The 16,810-nt window shown below is 48.2% G+C and overlaps 1 protein-coding gene across 5 annotated transcripts in view; it reads right to left on the reverse strand.

The window, feature by feature from the left end:
* Positions 1 to 16,810, reverse strand: part of DOCK5 (dedicator of cytokinesis 5) — a 225,202-nt gene that overhangs the window by 22,173 nt on the left and 186,219 nt on the right. For 4 of the 5 annotated variants that reach the window (XM_045055373.1, XM_045055372.1, XM_023252463.2 and 1 more), the window contains 6 exons: positions 14,796 to 14,885; positions 12,985 to 13,089; positions 6,817 to 6,958; positions 3,712 to 3,793; positions 2,611 to 2,695; positions 2,102 to 2,188 (listed from right to left, as the gene is read on the reverse strand). In XM_045055373.1, the coding sequence (XP_044911308.1) occupies positions 2,102 to 2,188; positions 2,611 to 2,695; positions 3,712 to 3,793; positions 6,817 to 6,958; positions 12,985 to 13,089; positions 14,796 to 14,885 (591 nt within the window). Of the gene's footprint in view, positions 1 to 2,101; positions 2,189 to 2,610; positions 2,696 to 3,711; positions 3,794 to 6,816; positions 6,959 to 12,567; positions 12,648 to 12,984; positions 13,090 to 14,795; positions 14,886 to 16,810 lie in introns of those variants that run through there. The other variant, XM_045055374.1, reaches the window with a different exon arrangement.

A 16,810-nucleotide genomic window follows, 5' to 3' on the forward strand; every position in this document is an offset into this window, starting at 1 on the left:
ACCTAAAAATTAGAGCTATAGTAGTGATCATTTCTCGGGGTAAAAGGTCTACCAGAAATCTGGGGGGGAAAAAAAGGTAGATGTAATAATGATGGCCTTTTAGGCAAAGCTTCCTCAGATATTTCTGAGAAGATAAGTGACAAGAGAGTAGCAGGATATCTGGTCCAAGATACTTCTGCAACGTCCCAAAAGTTCACTGGCAAGGGGCTCGATGTTTCTGCCACAAGCAAAGGTAAGTTTTGGAAGCTACACATTCAAACCATACCTAAGTCACCTTAGTATGGGTTCTGTGGTCAGAAGCAGCCAGAAATAACGGGATGTATTAGAATATCCAAGCTGGGGTCACCTGGGTGGCTCCGTTAAGCGTCTGATTCTTGATTTTGGCTCAGGTCACGATCTCATGGTTTGTGAGATCGAGCCCTGCCCCCGGGCTCCGCGCTAATCGTGCAAAGCCCACTTGGGTTCTCTCTCTCTCCCTCCCTCTGCCCCTCCTGCTCACACGTGCTCTTTCTCTCTCAAAATAAACATTAAAATTAAAAAAGAGTATCCAAGCTGAATCTGGGACGAAAATGAAATAAGATTCAATATAGGTTCAAGCAATTCCTGTGGGCAAGTGTTCAAAGCCAGGTTTCAAGAAAACCCGCGTTCTTCATTTTAGCCACTGCCAGACAAATGACCTCCTACCACAGCCTGATTCCAAAAGTCTCTGTCCAAAAATCATATTCACACTTGAGGGATGGCGATATTATTACTAGTGGCATGGAAGACATCGGATTACCGCTCAGATTTGTTCAGGATATATTTCCTCAAAGTGTATTTCATGCCAAGTACCGGACCATGCTCTACAGTTACAAAAGTGATTAAGACAGAATTCATGGCGGGGAGGAGCCCACGGTTTTAGTGGCGTCTCAAGACATGTAAGCATGGTAGTAACTTGTTAGAAATAAACCCGGGTTGGGGCGCCTGGGTGGCTCAGTCGGTTAAGCGTCCGACTTTGGCTCAGGTCATGATCTTGTGGTTTGTGAGTTCGAGCCCCGCGTCGGGCTCTGTGCTGACAGCTCGGAGCCTGGAGCCTGCTTCAGAGTCTGTGTCTTCCTCTCTCTCTGCCCCTCCCGTGCTCATGCTCTGTCTCTCAATAATAAATAAACGTTAAAAAAAAATGTAAAGAAATAAACCCGGGTTGCAACGGGGCACAGAGAAAGGGCATCTAATCCCAACTGGGAGTTTCAGAGATGGCTTCCTGGCGAAGAAGGTACCTAACTGAATTTCAGTGGGAGTTAGTTAGGTTGAGAAGGAGCACTTTGGGCAGAGAAAACGCTGCATCATCAAGGAGGGTTGAAATAGCACGGAATGAGCAGTTTCGTTCTAGAAGATTCCTAAAGAGATGAGGTGGCAGAACCGAGTCACAAAGATTCTGCATGTGTGTCCTAAGGAGCAGGGGCTTTATGCTCCAGGCACTGGGGAGCCATGGCAAGGTTTTGAGCATGAGAATGATACGGTCAGCTTTCCACTATGGAAACTCACACCCTGAGACAGTGTGGAAAACAAGCCTGTGAAGGCCCAAGCAGAAGGCCAATGAGGGGGCTTTTTCCATGGCATCCCCCAGAGATGAATGAGGGACTAAAACAGGGTACATTAGGAGAGCTGGAAAACAAACAAACAGATTTAATAAGTATTAAGAAGGTACAAGGGTCAGCTTTGGGAGTGCTGGAGAAGGGAGAGCGTGGGGGGACTGGTAGATGTGATCGGCCACGAATGAAAGAAGAGGAAATGTTTTGGGAGAGAAGAATCTGATTGGCAGGAAACTCCAAGGAGACGTTCTGAAAATGGTTTGGGGCGCTGGGTGGGATTATGAGGAGACAAGGCTCATTTGGTCATAAAAGAGTCATTCACTGTGAGTAACCTTTGGGGTTGGTTTGTAACATCAGTTTTACAGAGGAGTTCTACCACACAAGCATGCCTTTTATTTCTCTTTTGGGAAACAAAGTTGGCCAGAGGAGGCTGGCCAGCCTAGTGAGAACCGGAGGGGCACTTCACAAAGGCCCTTATTATATTTGGAGACACGAAAGAATTTTCTGAATTCCAATTCCAAGTGACTCACCGTTGAAATCTGTTTGACTTCAAACCACTTGAGGATGCCAGGAAAGGTATATGCAGTCGTATACGTGGTCCTTTCGATCCACATGGTCTGGTGGAAGGAAAGACAATAGGAAGGGTCAGTTCCCAGGCCAAAATGGTCAGGGTTGAGTTCAGTGAGATTCTGTTCTCAAATGCTTCCTTAGTGAACGGGCATCAAAATGTTTCAAGCTGCAAAGGATCATCTACTTGGGCCCTCTCACGTTCTAGAGGGGAAATGTGAGGTCCAAAGAGGCGTGACTTGCTCCAATCATACTCAACGCAACATCGGAGCCCCACGGTAGAGCCCCTTTTTTTTGGATGGGTGCCAGTCTAGAGCTTTCCACTGAGCTGGCCTGCTGTCTATGCAGTAAGCACGTAGAACCTCTACCCCTCGGGCTGCCATCGTTTCTGCTGTCTGTGTCGGTCAGGTGGAAAGCCTCCATTTGGATGGCAACTTGACCTTGTTTTAGAGGGCAAAGTGGGTGGACTCACAGCAAATTCATTATCTGGATCCTTTTCTCCTTTCCGGAATGGCCGGGAATACTGGAATTGTTGTACTTCATTGGCTCTGTAGTAGCTGGGGAGAGAGAGACATCGCCACAACACTGGAGTTTCTCTTAGAACAAGCGCTCCTTGAGCAAACTTCAAATAAGCCCTGGGCCGCGTCTTCCACAGACCGAGTCTTATCCCCTAAGCGATCTCAAAACAGACACAGTCTTCATAAGGAAGGCGGGAGGGGGTGCACATTTTATTGCACATCTTAATTTTCTTATTTATGGATCCATTCCACAGCTCGCCATTTAAAAAGGCGTATGTACTTATATCCACGTTTGTGATCGCATTTGTAATAGTTTTATCACAGTTCTAGCAATCCTTCTAATATTTTAGCTTCTGAGGAAAAAGACCGGGACCTGAGATCACTGGGGAACCCACCAGGCAAGGTGAGGCCAGCCACTCCTAAGGGAGTGCTTCCGGGTGGAATTGAGATCCAGGAGATCCAAAACCTAACAGTGAAATTCCTGATCTCCCTCTGCCTAAAAAAACCCCAACCCCCACCCCACCTGCCCCAAATCCCTTTGAGTTACCAAGCTCCTATTTTATACTGAAAATAAAGAGTTGCTGCGGTCTGAACACTTGGGTTCCCCCCAAGTGCATATATTGAAATCCTAACACCCCCCCACAACGTGATGGTATTAGGAAGTAGCCTCCGTGGTAAGTGCTTATGTTCCACCCTCTTGAATGGGATTAGCGCCCTTGTAAGAGACCCGAGAGATCCATCACCCTTTCTGCCACGTGAGGACACAGCAAGAAGTCGATGTCTGTGAACCAGGAAGCAGGTCCTCACCAGACACCAAATCCGCTGGAGCCTTGACCTTGGACTCCCCAGCCTGCAGAACTGTGAGCAACGAATGTCTGTTGTTTATAAGCCACCCAGTCTGTGGTATCCTGTTAGAGCAGCTCCAGAGGTTTAAGACAACAGAAGGTTTTCCAAATTGTAATGAGCTCAAGGCTGTGGTGTTGAGGTACTTCTAGATCAAGTGTGTCAGAGAAAAAAAATGCTTCTAAAAACAAACCAAAAGAGCCCCTCCTTACTTTAAGATCTGCTCTGGAACTGGTTTGTCCTTGTAGCTGGGAGGCAGGCTCATCACTGGCTTTACGGTGAAACACTGCATGTCTGACGAGCTCATTAAGGAAAAGGGGTAGGGCCATGAAGCTGTCACAGGCAGAAAGGACTGCTTGTCCCCCCCCCCCCCCCCGCCCCCGGCTTTACAGATGGGACATGGTACCTGCATTAATCATTCTTTTTCACTGAATGCCAGGACCGCACGGAAAACAGGGTTTCCTTATGTATTACCAAAATGCCTGATTAAGCCACAATCCTAGGACATTTTTTGGTCAGACACCTGGCAAAACAACCTTGCCATAGGAAAATAGGCATCAATGAATATCGGGGCGGGGTGGGGGGATTTCTGGGATCTTTGGATAGCACTTGTTTATTGAGGGCCATAGCGGGGGACTGATGTAGATTTTCTGTCTTTCCTTCCTTCCTCCCTTCCTTCCTTCCTTCCTCCCTCCCTCCCTTCCTCCCTTCCTTCCTTGTGAGGGAGGGGGAAAGGGGGAGAGGCAGAGAGAGAGGGACAGGAAGACAGAATCCCAAGCAGGCTCCTTGCTGTCAGTGCAGGGCCTGACGCAGGGCTCAGTCTCACAAACCATGAGATCATGACCTGAACTGAAATCAAGAGTAGGACTTAACTGACTGAGCCGCCCAGGCGCCCCTGAAGTAGGCTTTCCATACGTTACCTCTAATAAAACACAACTAACAGGTGGATGTGATAAATCTTTTACAGATGAGGCATCTGAGGCTCCGAGATGAGCCAGAGCACGTAACTGGTAAATGGTAAAGTCAGGCTTCCAAGCCAGCTCGGGGGTAAGACCTGATGAGTCTCTGACTTGATAGTCTGAATTAGTAATAACCTTTTATTTCTGGCCCTTGCCAGTGCAGATCTACTGTTTCAAAATCTGCAGCATTTAAACTGGAGTTTCAGGCCATGCGTCCGGACAGACCAGTGACTTCCAGGATTTCTGGGTGAAGTCTCTAGACCCTGGCACCAGGACAGGTACTCAGAATACAGAATCAGAATTCACAGCTGCTGGGGCGCCTGGGTGGCTCAGTCAGTTAAGCGTCCGACTTCAGCCAGGTCACGATCTCGCGGTCCGTGAGTTCGAGCCCTGTGTCGGGCTCTGGGTTAATGGCTCAGAGCCTGGAGCCTGCTTCTGATTCTGTCTCCCTCTCTCTCTGCCCCTCCCCCATTCATGCTCTGCCTCTCTCTGTCTCAAAAATAAAGAAACGTTAATTAAAAAAAAATAGAAAATAAGAATTCACAGCTGCTGAGGGGCGCCTGAGTGGCTCCGGGCGTTGAGTATCCAACTTTGACTCGGGTCATGATCTCCTAGCTCGTGAGTTCAAGCCCTACATCGGGCTCACCACCGTCAGTGCAGCAGAGCCTGGCTTCGGATTCACGGTCCCCCACTTACACACGCACGTTCTCTCTCTCAAAGATAAATAAGCAGTAAAAAAAAACAGAAGAGAAAACAATTCACAACTGCTCAGTGAGAATCTCTCCGTGGCGATCCTCACGCATGAGAAAATCCGAGCACCACCGGGCTGGGCCTCACACCGGTCTGGCTGACAAGAGCGTTTTAATGATCTCCTTTCTATTTGGATCCTCACAGAAGCACTACTAGGCATTTAGGGAAAACAGACTCACACCTCGTATATGAGAAAGCAAGACCTGGAGGAACGAAGAAGTTTCGACAAGGTCTAGGGAACACGCAGGAAGGGCCGGGGGCCAAGCGACCGGAATTCAGTTCTTGGAAGACCTCTTTTCATTCCCACACCCACAGAGGCAGCTCGGTGGTTTTCTGAACCCTCATAACCCAAACAAGGATTTATCCTCAAAGACTAGTCTGTTGGGGCGCCTGGGTGGCTCAGTCGGTTAAGCATCCGACTTCGGCTCAGGTCATGATCTCATGGTCCATGAGTTCGAGCCCCACGTCGGGCTCTGTGCTGACAGCTTAGAGCCTAGAGCCTATTCTGTGTCTCCCTCTCTCTCTGACCCTCCCTCGTTCATGCTCTGTCTCCCCCGTCTCAAAAATAAATAAACATTATAAAAAAAAAAAAAGACTAGTCTTTTTCCAAGCACCTACTGTGTGTTAACGGGTCGCTGTTCTCTTAAAAGTCTGTCTATTGGTCTGTTATTATCGTGAATCTTTCTACACCGGTACCTATGATAATAGGCCGTATCTATTGAATTTGTATTAATACCAGGCATTGTTACTAATCTTTGACATATATTTGCTCCACCTTTACAAAAATTCCATGAGAAAGAATGAACACCGTCCCCATTTTATAGATGGGAAAACTAAGGAGCATAGACATTAAGGAACTTGCCCTTAAGAGACATAGTACATGATAGAGCTGAGACTCGAACCCAGGCAGTGAGGCTCCAGAGTCTGTTTTTTTTATTTACCATGCCACACTGGCTCTGTCTTACCTACCTCTCTTTATTCTGAATACTGTTCAATTTTAGAACATCTTCATTTTAGTACAAAACACATGAAAGGGCTTCAAAACTAATTTTGTTATGGAGCTCGCTTATTTATTTATGTATAAGAAAGCATGTAATAGGGGTGCCTGGGTGGCTCCTCGTGGGTCGTGGGTTCAAGTCCTGTGTCGGGCTCTGTGCTGACAGCTCAGAGCCTGGAGCCTGCTTCGGATTCTGTGTCTCCCTCTCTCTGCCCCTCCCCCAGTTACACTCTGTCTCTCTCTCTCTCTCTCTCTCTCTCAGAAACAAATAAAAACATCTAAAAAAAAAAAAAGAAAGCATGTAATTAATTTTTCAATAAGTCATTGCATGTTACAAAAGAAGAGCCAGGCGTCTTTATCCAGGATCCAGGATTCTGAGCAGGAACGCTCTGTCCTCAAGCTCTCCATTTGGCTCTAAAACATCCTTTCCTATCCAAGATCTGCTTACCATCTCTCTCCTCTACTTCATAACCATGAGCTAAGGACATTAGGGCCCCAAAGCTTTGACACAGAATGGGAGGCTGAGTCAGAATGGTTAAACGAGTGGTCGGGGGACCGAACCCTGAGCTTCTGTGGCCGGGTCGGGCCGTGTCTCCCCAAGGCAAGGATACACTGTTTTGGGGACGACTTGATTTCCTCTCCCGGGGGCGTGGTGCTGGTCATCTTCTCGGCATTGGGGAACTGCGTCAGCAACCTCAGGCTGAAGTCTTCTCGCCTCTCGTACTCCTTTCCCCGATAGATAAAGATTTTGTTCTGCAGGTCAGAGACAGCAAGGCGGGTAGTTAAATATGAAGCGTGAAGGAGCCCTGGAGAGCCCGGTGCTGAGGAAGCCATGCCCTCCCAGCCAAAGCGCCATCAAGTTCTCACTGAATACTCACTGCGCGCCCTGCACCAACCATCCTATCCGGCAAGAGCTCATGGGTGATTTGGGCATTAAGGTCAAGGGCATAAAGCTGCTTCCGCAGTGCTTCTCGTAGTGTGGCCCAACGACCACAGACCAGAGGAGTGCTCTGCACTCAGCCACAAGGCAATGAGGGGCTTGTGCCCTGATATGTCACCGGGCACAGTGTTGAATTTAGCGGATTTTTTTTTTTCCCATAGCAAGACATTCTCAATGAAGGAAGGAAGGGCAGCGATTTCTTCCCAGGCCATCCCTCCTCCCATCAAGATCCAGTAACGGTCTGTGGACCAGCGCTTGGAGTGGCACTGACGTACAGGACGGGAATGCATGAAGAGAGTCAACACAACAAACTTTCACTTGGGAAGAACAGGAATGCTTTAGAGCAGTCCCTAGATTCTCCCGAAAACCACCGTGGAGGGCAATGTCAACGTCTCAAGGAATATAACTGCACTAAATACTGTTCTCTCCATTCTAACCTACATTCTTCTTCTGTTTAACAAAATTAATAAAATTGGGCTTTTTTTTTTTTTTTTTTTTTTTTAAGAAAGAAGTTTCCTAAGTCTCAGGCTTAGGAGTAATCTGATTCACGGCTGATGTCCGCCAAGTTAAGTTCTAACGCAGCCACGGTTTGAAGGTTTCTGCTCACCTGCTCATCACAGATGAGTACTTAGCATTGGCAGCCCAGACATGAGCCATTTTTTTTTTAATTTTTTTTTCGACGTTTATTTATTTTTGGGCAGAGAGAGACAGAGCATGAACGGGGGAGGGGCAGAGAGAGAGGGAGACACAGAATCGGAAACAGGCTCCAGGCTCCGAGCCATCAGCCCAGAGCCCGACGCGGGGCTCGAACTCCCGGACCGCGAGATCGTGACCTGAGCTGAAGTCGGACGCTTAACCGACTGCGCCACCCAGGCGCCCCAACATGAGCCATTTTTAACTAAAACTGGGGCCCATACTGTCCGGGAAAATCGCTTTTAGAATTTACTTGCCCATTCACATAACCAACACGCATTGGACAAACACAGTGGACACGCTAAGACACGAGGGATATGATGATGCGCCCACTCTCACAAAACTCAGCTTCCGGCAGAAACAGAAAACAAGTAAATATGACAGTTGATACAAGTAACTTGAGGGCAACGTATCTTGTAGGATAAATGCTGATGGCCGTCGAAATTGCCAGATCTTTGGGAAGGGACGATGAAAGTTTTCCCAAGCCGGGAAAGATTTATGTGCCTAATTCCTGCCTCGTGAAATGCCATCGTTCAGGGAAAGCGGCGGCAGGCAGGGAAGCTGAGCACAGGGTGGCACTAAGCGTGGGACGTGGGCAACAAGGTGAACGGGAGCAGACAAGCCCAAGGTCAGCACGGACCAGAACGGATTGCAAGGGAGGGCTTCAGGGACGACGTTGAGATTGACCGGGCCCAGGTGGACAGATAGGGTGAGGAGAGGAAAAGAGAAGGGCTGGCCAACCAAAACAGGCACGGTAAGTGAACAGAAGGATAAGGCCACGGGGCAGACAGGATGGAACTGAGGTAGAAGAAATAAGCTTGGATGAGCCAGACCAGTGAAAGGCAGGCACAAGTTCCGAAGGCCCAGGGAACGTCCTGGAGGTTCTGCAAGGAGGGAGAGACAGGATGACAGAAGCAGTCTGGACAGGCTCGTCTGAACAGTGGCGTGCACGTTCAGCTGCAGGAATCCTAGGCAGGACCGAGTGGGAGAAGGAGAAGCTACGAGATCTGGTGTTTGACTCTGGTGTTTGGTGAAGGGCCAGCAGATGGGGAGAACCAAGGAGGATTCGGGGATGCCTGGCCCGGGAGCAGGAAGAGCATGTGCCGCTGACAGAAAACGGGGACGAAGGGGACCGGGCTGGGCTTGGGGGGAAGCGGACAACACAATTTCAGATAGTCTGAGTTTGGGGAAATAGTCCGTAAGCCAGAAGGGCGCGTAGGTTAGATCACTGAGGAGGCATTTATATTTTCCAGCACCTTTGATAACACGGAGCATCCACAAACCACTTGACGGCGTGTAAAGCACTCCTATGTGCTATTTATTTCCTTCTGAAAATGGCCCTGTGGAGTGGGCAGTATTTCTCCAATTTACACATCAGAAAAGGCGGAGGTCATAGGATTTGGCCGACATCACAGAGTCACCCAGCCGATGGTGTGGACCCCGATGTCTCAACTGGAAAGTCTAGTCTTTTGGCTGGCCCACCGACCCACGTCCGTTACGTCACGCGACACGGCGGTCACACACAAGTACGGCAGGCACCACTGCCTTACCAGGACTCGAGTGCCGAGACTGAGGGCCGATTTAAGACTAGAACCTACTGCGAGGCTCCTTCCTAGACCCTCTCCCCTTGGTGCCCCCTTCTCTTTCCCTACACTACCTCATCCAGGTGCAAATAACCCACCAACTCTATCTCCAGCCGGGAACTTTCTGTTGAGTTCTGGACCCATACATCAGATTGTTGACTTGCATCTTTCGGATGTTCCAAATTTCCCTCACATGGAGTATGGCCGAAACGGGACTTTCACAAAGAACGTATAAAGATGGGACAGGCCCTCTGCGATCCGGTACCAGAGCCATCTGCCCCCATTCTCTACTTGTCCTCTTGGTCATGTGCTTCTAGGCTCAAGGCTTCCGAACCTGCTGTCCTCGCTGCCTGGTACCCCATCTCATCTCTTGACGGTCACCTGCCTTATTCCCTCTCTTCTTTCAGGTTTCTGCTCAAGTGTCATTTCCTTACTGACACCCTTCCTATCCACTCCATTTAAAATTGTAGCTCCAGGGGCGCCTGGGTGGCGCAGTCGGTTAAGCGTCCGACTTCAGCCAGGTCACGATCTCGCGGTCCGTGAGTTCGAGCCCCGCGTCGGGCTCTGGGCTGATGGCTCGGAGCCTGGAGCCTGTTTCCGATTCTGTGTCTCCCTCTCTCTCTGCCCCTCCCCCGTTCATGCTCTGTCTCTCTCTGTCCCAAAAATAAATAAACGTTGAAAAAAAAAAAATTGTAGCTCCACCCCCAGCACCTGCCTCTCTATTCACCTTCCCTGACGTCTTCTCCTTGGATACTTATGGAGCGTCTACACGGCGTGAGGCATTGTTCTAGGCCGTCTGACATACTAAATGTCTCACTTACATTTTGTGTGTGTTTCCAAGCTAGTACATAAGCTCCATTATTTCAAGGATTTGGGTTGCTTTGGACCGTGCCCCCATGCCTATAATATAACAAGGCACAAAGTAAGAGTTCAATAAATATTTATTCAATGAACGGATTGACTCTATCCTTTTCCTTTACTGCTATCTTAGTGGATGGCTCCACAGCCCCTCTAGTACACAGGCCAGAGACCTACTCCCTTCCTTCCTCACGCACATGGCCCAACAATAATCACCAAGTACGAAATCCCTCCATTTCTCCTACAGCTACTTCCCTAGGCCATCCCGACATCCCTTCTCTCAAAATCTGCGACAGTTTCTAGTGGCTTATCTATACACATCCGACCACTGCCCATACCAGCCAGACGATGACCTTGCCCACACCTAGAATCCACAATGGCGCCCTCCTGCTCTTGGGATGCTGACAAAACAGCTGGGGCAACCCCACGGCCCTGCCCGGTGTGATCTCCCCCACACTTTGTGCCTCAACTCCCTGCTCACCTCACTCTCTCTGTGACCACCGTGCTGGTCTTTCATTCCCAGGCACAGCCATGCCCTCGCCTACCACTTCCTCTGCCTGGAATGTTTCTTCCTATCACCCCGATCTCCATAACACCAAGTTCACATTGCAGTCGGAACGGCAATTTCCCAGGAAGTCTTTCTCGACTCTCACAAAACGCAGGCGTGATTCGCATAGAGTAAAATCTACCCTGTTTGCCGTAAAATTCTGCCAGTTTTGGCAAACATAACCATGACCACAATCAAGATACAGAACAGTTTCACTACCACTCAAAATTTCCTGATACTTGTGAAGCCCAATCCTCCCCCAACAGCTACCAGATGACGGCTCATCTGTTTTCCATCTCTACGTTAAGCGTAACAGATGCCATATAAAGAAAATCAGAGACGGGTGCCTGGGTGGCTCAGTCCATTAAGCGTCCGACTCTTGGTTTTGGCTTAGGTCATGATCTCACGACTGGTGAGACTGAGCCCTGCATCAGGCTCTGCGGACAGTGTGGAACCTGCTCATATTCTCTCTCTCTCCCTGTCTCTCTGCCCATCCTCCACTTGTGTGCTCTCTTTCTCTCTCAAAATAAAAAATAAACATTAAAGAAAAAGAAAGAAAATCAGAGAGTACGTAGACCTTATGCTCTAAGTTCTTTTACTTATTAGCACAATGCACCGGGATTCGCCCACATGCATGTATGTATCAGAACTCCATTCCTTTAAAAAAAATGTTTGTTGGGGCGCCTGGGTGGCGCAGTCGGTGAAGCGTCCGACTCCAGCCAGGTCACGATCTCGCGGTCTGTGAGTTTGAGCCCCGCGTTGGGCTCTGGGCTGATGGCTCAGAGCCTGGAGCCTGTTTCCGATTCTGTGTCTCCCTCTCTCTGCCCCTCCCCTGTTCATGCTCTGTCTGTCTCTGTCCCAAAAATAAATAAACGTTGAAAAAAAAAATTTAAAAAAAAATGTTTGTTAAGTTCATTTATTCATCTTGGGAGAGACAGAGGCAGCACAAGTCGGGGAGGGGCAGAGAGACAGGTGGGGAGAGAGAGAATCCCCAGCAGTCTCCATGCTGCCAGTGCAGAGCCTGACTTGGGCTCGAACTCACGAAACCTTGAGATCATGACCTGAGCCAAAATCAAGAGTTGGATGCTTAAGCGACTGAGCCACCCAGACGCCCCAGTACTTTATTCCTCTTAATTACTGAGTAATATTCCATTGCATGGCTCTTTGACATTTTTTTTTAATCCCCTCATCAACTAAGGGACACCTGAGTTGCATCCAGTCTTTGGTGATTATAAATAACGGTGCTATAAACAATCATGTGAATTTTTTTTTCATGTGAACATAAGTTTTTATCTTACTTGGGTTAATATTTCAGTAAATACTCCCTGGTTAACCAATGCTTACAGCACAGGATACCCGTTTTGGTCAGTTTCAATTTCCATTTGTTTGCACGATTACTCAATTAACATTATACCCATGAGGCTGTAAACGCCATGAGAGTAAGGGCCATATCTGATTATAATCTGCCTAGTATGTGCCTGGTACACAGTAGGCACTCAGCAGACGTTACAGAATGAATGAATGAGTTACCTCCTCCTTGGGAATGATGCAGCATGCAGAGTACTTCCTTTCTACATTTTCTTAAATTAGGGGAAGGAAAATGGATCATACATCCAAACACGGCTACCTCTAAAGAGGCTTCCGTTTGTGCCGGAAAAAACACGATTTTGTTTGTTTTTTAGATTTCAGAATCGGTATCCCGTTATAGAAAATTTTGGGAAGGAAAAACACGGTCCTTTTCACTATTACAACGCCTGTTTTTATTTTTGTGAAACTTTCGCAGTCCCGTCCTTGGGATATTTGCTTTCAAACTGGCTCTGGCTGGAAACAAAATAAACAAGGAAACACATCAATCCACGCTTTCCCCCAGCCTGATCTGTAGCAGCAGACCAGTGGAGGGGAGGGTTCTGTTTTTTCCCCTTTTCATTCCACCTGGGAAAAGTCATTTTACAATCGAGCTGCCAGAATACCAGAGGCTGGGGGCGTGGGGTGAGGACGCTGGCCACGCAGGAAGTGGTTTCCCTCCCCGACCTCCCACAGTGAGAACATGGGCCTCCAGCTGCTAACACACTAGGCCCATCTGGAACAGAGACGAATACCTTCCCTCCTTCAGATGGCATGGCTTAATGGCTTAGAGGACCACCCTGAGGATTCTTACCCGTAGGAAAGAAGGAAAGCCCTGTCCATAGTATCCAACGGCGAAGTACTCCGGCTGAGGCCTCATTGCCTTAATGATGTTCTCATAAAACGAGGCTCTTTTTTTCTGGAAAACAAAACAAGGCATTCCACAGGGAGGTTACAAGGGCACCACTGAGGGGTGGGGAAGATCAGAGTATTGTTCGCTTTGTTGTTTCTCATGGATCAACAGATAAATGAAAAGTCTTTGGAAAATATCTTGTGGGCCAAGACGTTATCCTTTTCTTGGATCGAAGGGTTGGGACGTGGGTCCGTGAATGAGCCTTGGAGGGTCTAGCAATCTCTGAAGCTGCATGCAGAAAGATGCACACGTGTGCATATGCCTCTATGGAGGGGGGCGGTGTTTAGTGACGGACAGTTTCCTGAAGGGGGTTCAGGACCCCTAAAAGGTTCAAAAGCTCTTTCTGAGATTCACGGAGGGTGGCTGCACTGAAACAGAGACCCGTGAGGAAAGATCAGGAATCTTCTGGTTCTCACAGGTGGTTTGGATTAAAGTCCTTGGTTCAGCCACAAGTGCCCAGAAGGTGGTGGTGATGTTCTGTTTTTCAAGATCTGGTACCAGCCCTAATTTCAATCCTTCCCACGGGAATAGGTTTCCCCGGCCAGGGCTGAGAGTCAGACGTAAAGAAAGCAAAACAGGTAGCCAGACCTGGGGTCTTTGAGGCATGTCCCGGCCCCTCCCACAATGGTCCCATGACTGCATTACTACTCTATTGAGGTGAAGGTTTCTATCACAGTGTTTGCTTCCAAGGGTAACACGTTACATCATGAGCAGCTTGGTTTAGTTCAGGAAATGAGTAAGTGATTTTTGTGTGTGAGACTAGGAACTGGCACAGCACACGGGCAAACTCTTTTCCAAGTGACCTTGACAACTATCCCCTCAAATAAAATACACTTGACCCTTGAACAGTATGCGTTTAAAATGTTTGAGTCCACTTACAGGCAGATTTTTTTTTGATAAAGACAGTGTAGTACTGGAAATATTTTCTCTTCCTTTCAATCTTCTTAATGTCCTTCCCCAGCTTACTTCATGGTAAGAATACAGAATACACGTACAAAATACGTGTCGATCAACTATTTTATGTTATCAGGCAGGCTTCTGGTCAGCAATAGGCTATTAGTAGTTCAGTTTGGGGGGAATCAAAAGTTATGTGCGGTTTTTCAGCTGTGTTGGGGGGGTTGGCGCCCCTCACCTCCCCACCCCGCATTGTTCAAGGGTCAACTGTATTATTACCTAACAATGGGTGGCCTGACCTTTTGTGATTCCTCTACTAACAATTATCAAATGGAATGCTGTGGTGGCCTACCACTGGACATTTAGAGGGTTATTTTTGTTTTGCTATATTAAATAGCTGATCTGTGCCACCAGCAGGCCCCTGAGGATGTGGGCCACCGAACAAGTAATTTTGATGAACAGAAGATGTCAGAAAATATCTGAAATATGGGGCGTGTTCACAGAAGGCAGAGTAACTGCGAGGGGAGAGGGGAGATGGGCCAGGAATACGGAGGGTCCTTAGAGAGACAAAAGGCACAGACAAGGGCAAGAGGTCTGTAGGCAAGGATCTCCAGCTCTTTATCAGAGATAATCTGGAAGAAAACGCGAACGTTTTTTGGACCTCATCTCTTTTTCATTTTTCTTTTGAGCACGGTTTACTTTTCCGTGGTAAAGGAGGCTGTTTATCTCGACTTTCTCAAATGTTCTAAAACATGTGCCTGAATGCTGATTTTCACACTCCTTCTGGAGGCTTGATATATATTCTGACCGGGACTCACCAGCAGGTTGCCAAGGCCCTCGTAGTCGAATACTTTGCTCTCGTAGGTCTCAGCCAACTCTTTGCTCAGTTTGATGGCCTTCTCCCACATCTTCAGAAAAAGAAAGGTAGGGTTACAAGCGGAGAACAAAGCAGTCGGTGATCCCTCTGTGAAAGTCACGGGAGCGTCGCTGACAGTGACTAAGGAGTCAGGTGGGTTGAGTTTCTGCAGACATTCTCACCACGCCTCACCTCCTGGATCAACCAAACCTTTGTCTTTTTCTGACATGATGACGCTACTGTACCTTGGCTGCTTTCCAGGGCACATCTTCTATAACTCTATTTGCAAGAACATGAAGAATACCGTGCGTCCTAAACAACGCGATACGGCATTTAAAGGGCAAAGCACGAAAGACCACGGAGAGTTGAGAGGAACCAGTTCCCAAACCTGGGTTTTGAAAGCATGCAAGTCTTGTCAGAGGGGAAAGGAAGTTGGTGTGAGCTCTGGTTCTGATTCTGGGGTGTGTGTATGTGTGTGTGTGCACTTTGAATAAGGATGTTTGGGAGGAGAAGAAAATGGAAGAAAGGCTAACCATACTGTTGCGTGCAATTCGGGAAGCTGTTTCTCTAATTTAGAGCACTGATTCCCTTTTTTTTTTTTTTAATGCTTTTTATTCATTTTTTTTTTCAACGTTTTTTATTTATTTTTGGGACAGAGAGAGACAGAGCATGAACGGGGGAGGGGCAGAGAGAAAGGGAGACACAGAATCGGAAACAGGCTCCAGGCTCTGAGCCATCAGCCCAGAGCCCCACGCGGGGCTCGAACTCACGGACCGCGAGATCGTGACCTGGCTGAAGTCGGACGCTTAACCGACTGCGCCACCCAGGCGCCCCAACTTTTTATTCATTTTTGAGAGAAAGAGACGGAGCGCCATCAGGGGAGGGGCACAGAGAGAGGGAGACACAGAATCCGAAGCAGGCTCCAGGCTCCGAGCTGTCAGCACAGAGCCCGACGCGGGGCTCGAACCCACGAACCGCGAGATCATGACTGGAGCCGAAGTCGGACGCTTAACCGACTGAGCCCCCCAGGCGCCCCTGATTCCCTATTCCTAACCAAACTATCTACTCAGCCAACGGGAGTTTTAAGAAAAATGCCTTTTTAAACCATTTATGACTGCCTCAGTTACAGCCTACTGCACATATGTGGTGCCTGAGGCTGGCATCCCAGACTGAGCCCTCGGTTCATTTTGATAGTTCATGAAACGCCTCTTAGATGGACACTATAAATAACACAGCATCTGGTAATTTCCTACTTGATCCTTATTAACCAGGTGCTGTGTTCCATTGTTTCTGGGTGCTGAAGGAATGTAGGGACAGTTCACATACGGTTATAACACATTTTAAAATTAAGTCTTCTAAAAATCATTTGCCAACTTCGGCCCCTCTGAAACTTCAGTGCCTGGAACCCGGCAAAGGCTCTGCAATCTGCCATATGGAACCCATTCCAGATCAGGTGAATCTGGAGCTGGAAGCCAGTCAACAGTATCAGAGAAGTTCTCTCCAAATGCTAAGTTATGTAAGAGGCAGGGAGATGGCCGAGCACGGCGCTTCTCAGAGTGTGGTCCCTGGTCTCCGCGAGTCCCCAAGACCCTATTAGGGGGACCAGAAGGCAACGTTATCTCCTTAGTAACAATAACGCTATTTGCCTTTCCCAAGCCCCATCCTCTTGTACAGCGGGGTTTCCCACGGACGACAACAGGTGTAATACCGCGAGAGACTGAACACAGAAGCAGACAGGAGAATCCTGCTGTCTCCTGTTCAGCCAGATGCTGAAGAGATTTGCAAACGTGTCAAACGATGCTACTCGTATCACTATTTTTATGGAATGTATAGTTATTTTTTTTTTAACATTTTTAAATTTATTTTTGAGAGACAGAGAGCACAAGCGGTGGAGGGGCAGAGAGAGAGAGAGGGAGACACGGGATCAGAAGCAGGCTCCAGGCTCTGAGCTGCCGGCACAGAGCCCGACGTGGGGCT

This window comes from Felis catus, chromosome B1 (genome assembly GCF_018350175.1).
Source record: "Felis catus isolate Fca126 chromosome B1, F.catus_Fca126_mat1.0, whole genome shotgun sequence".
NCBI lineage: Eukaryota > Metazoa > Chordata > Mammalia > Carnivora > Felidae > Felis > Felis catus.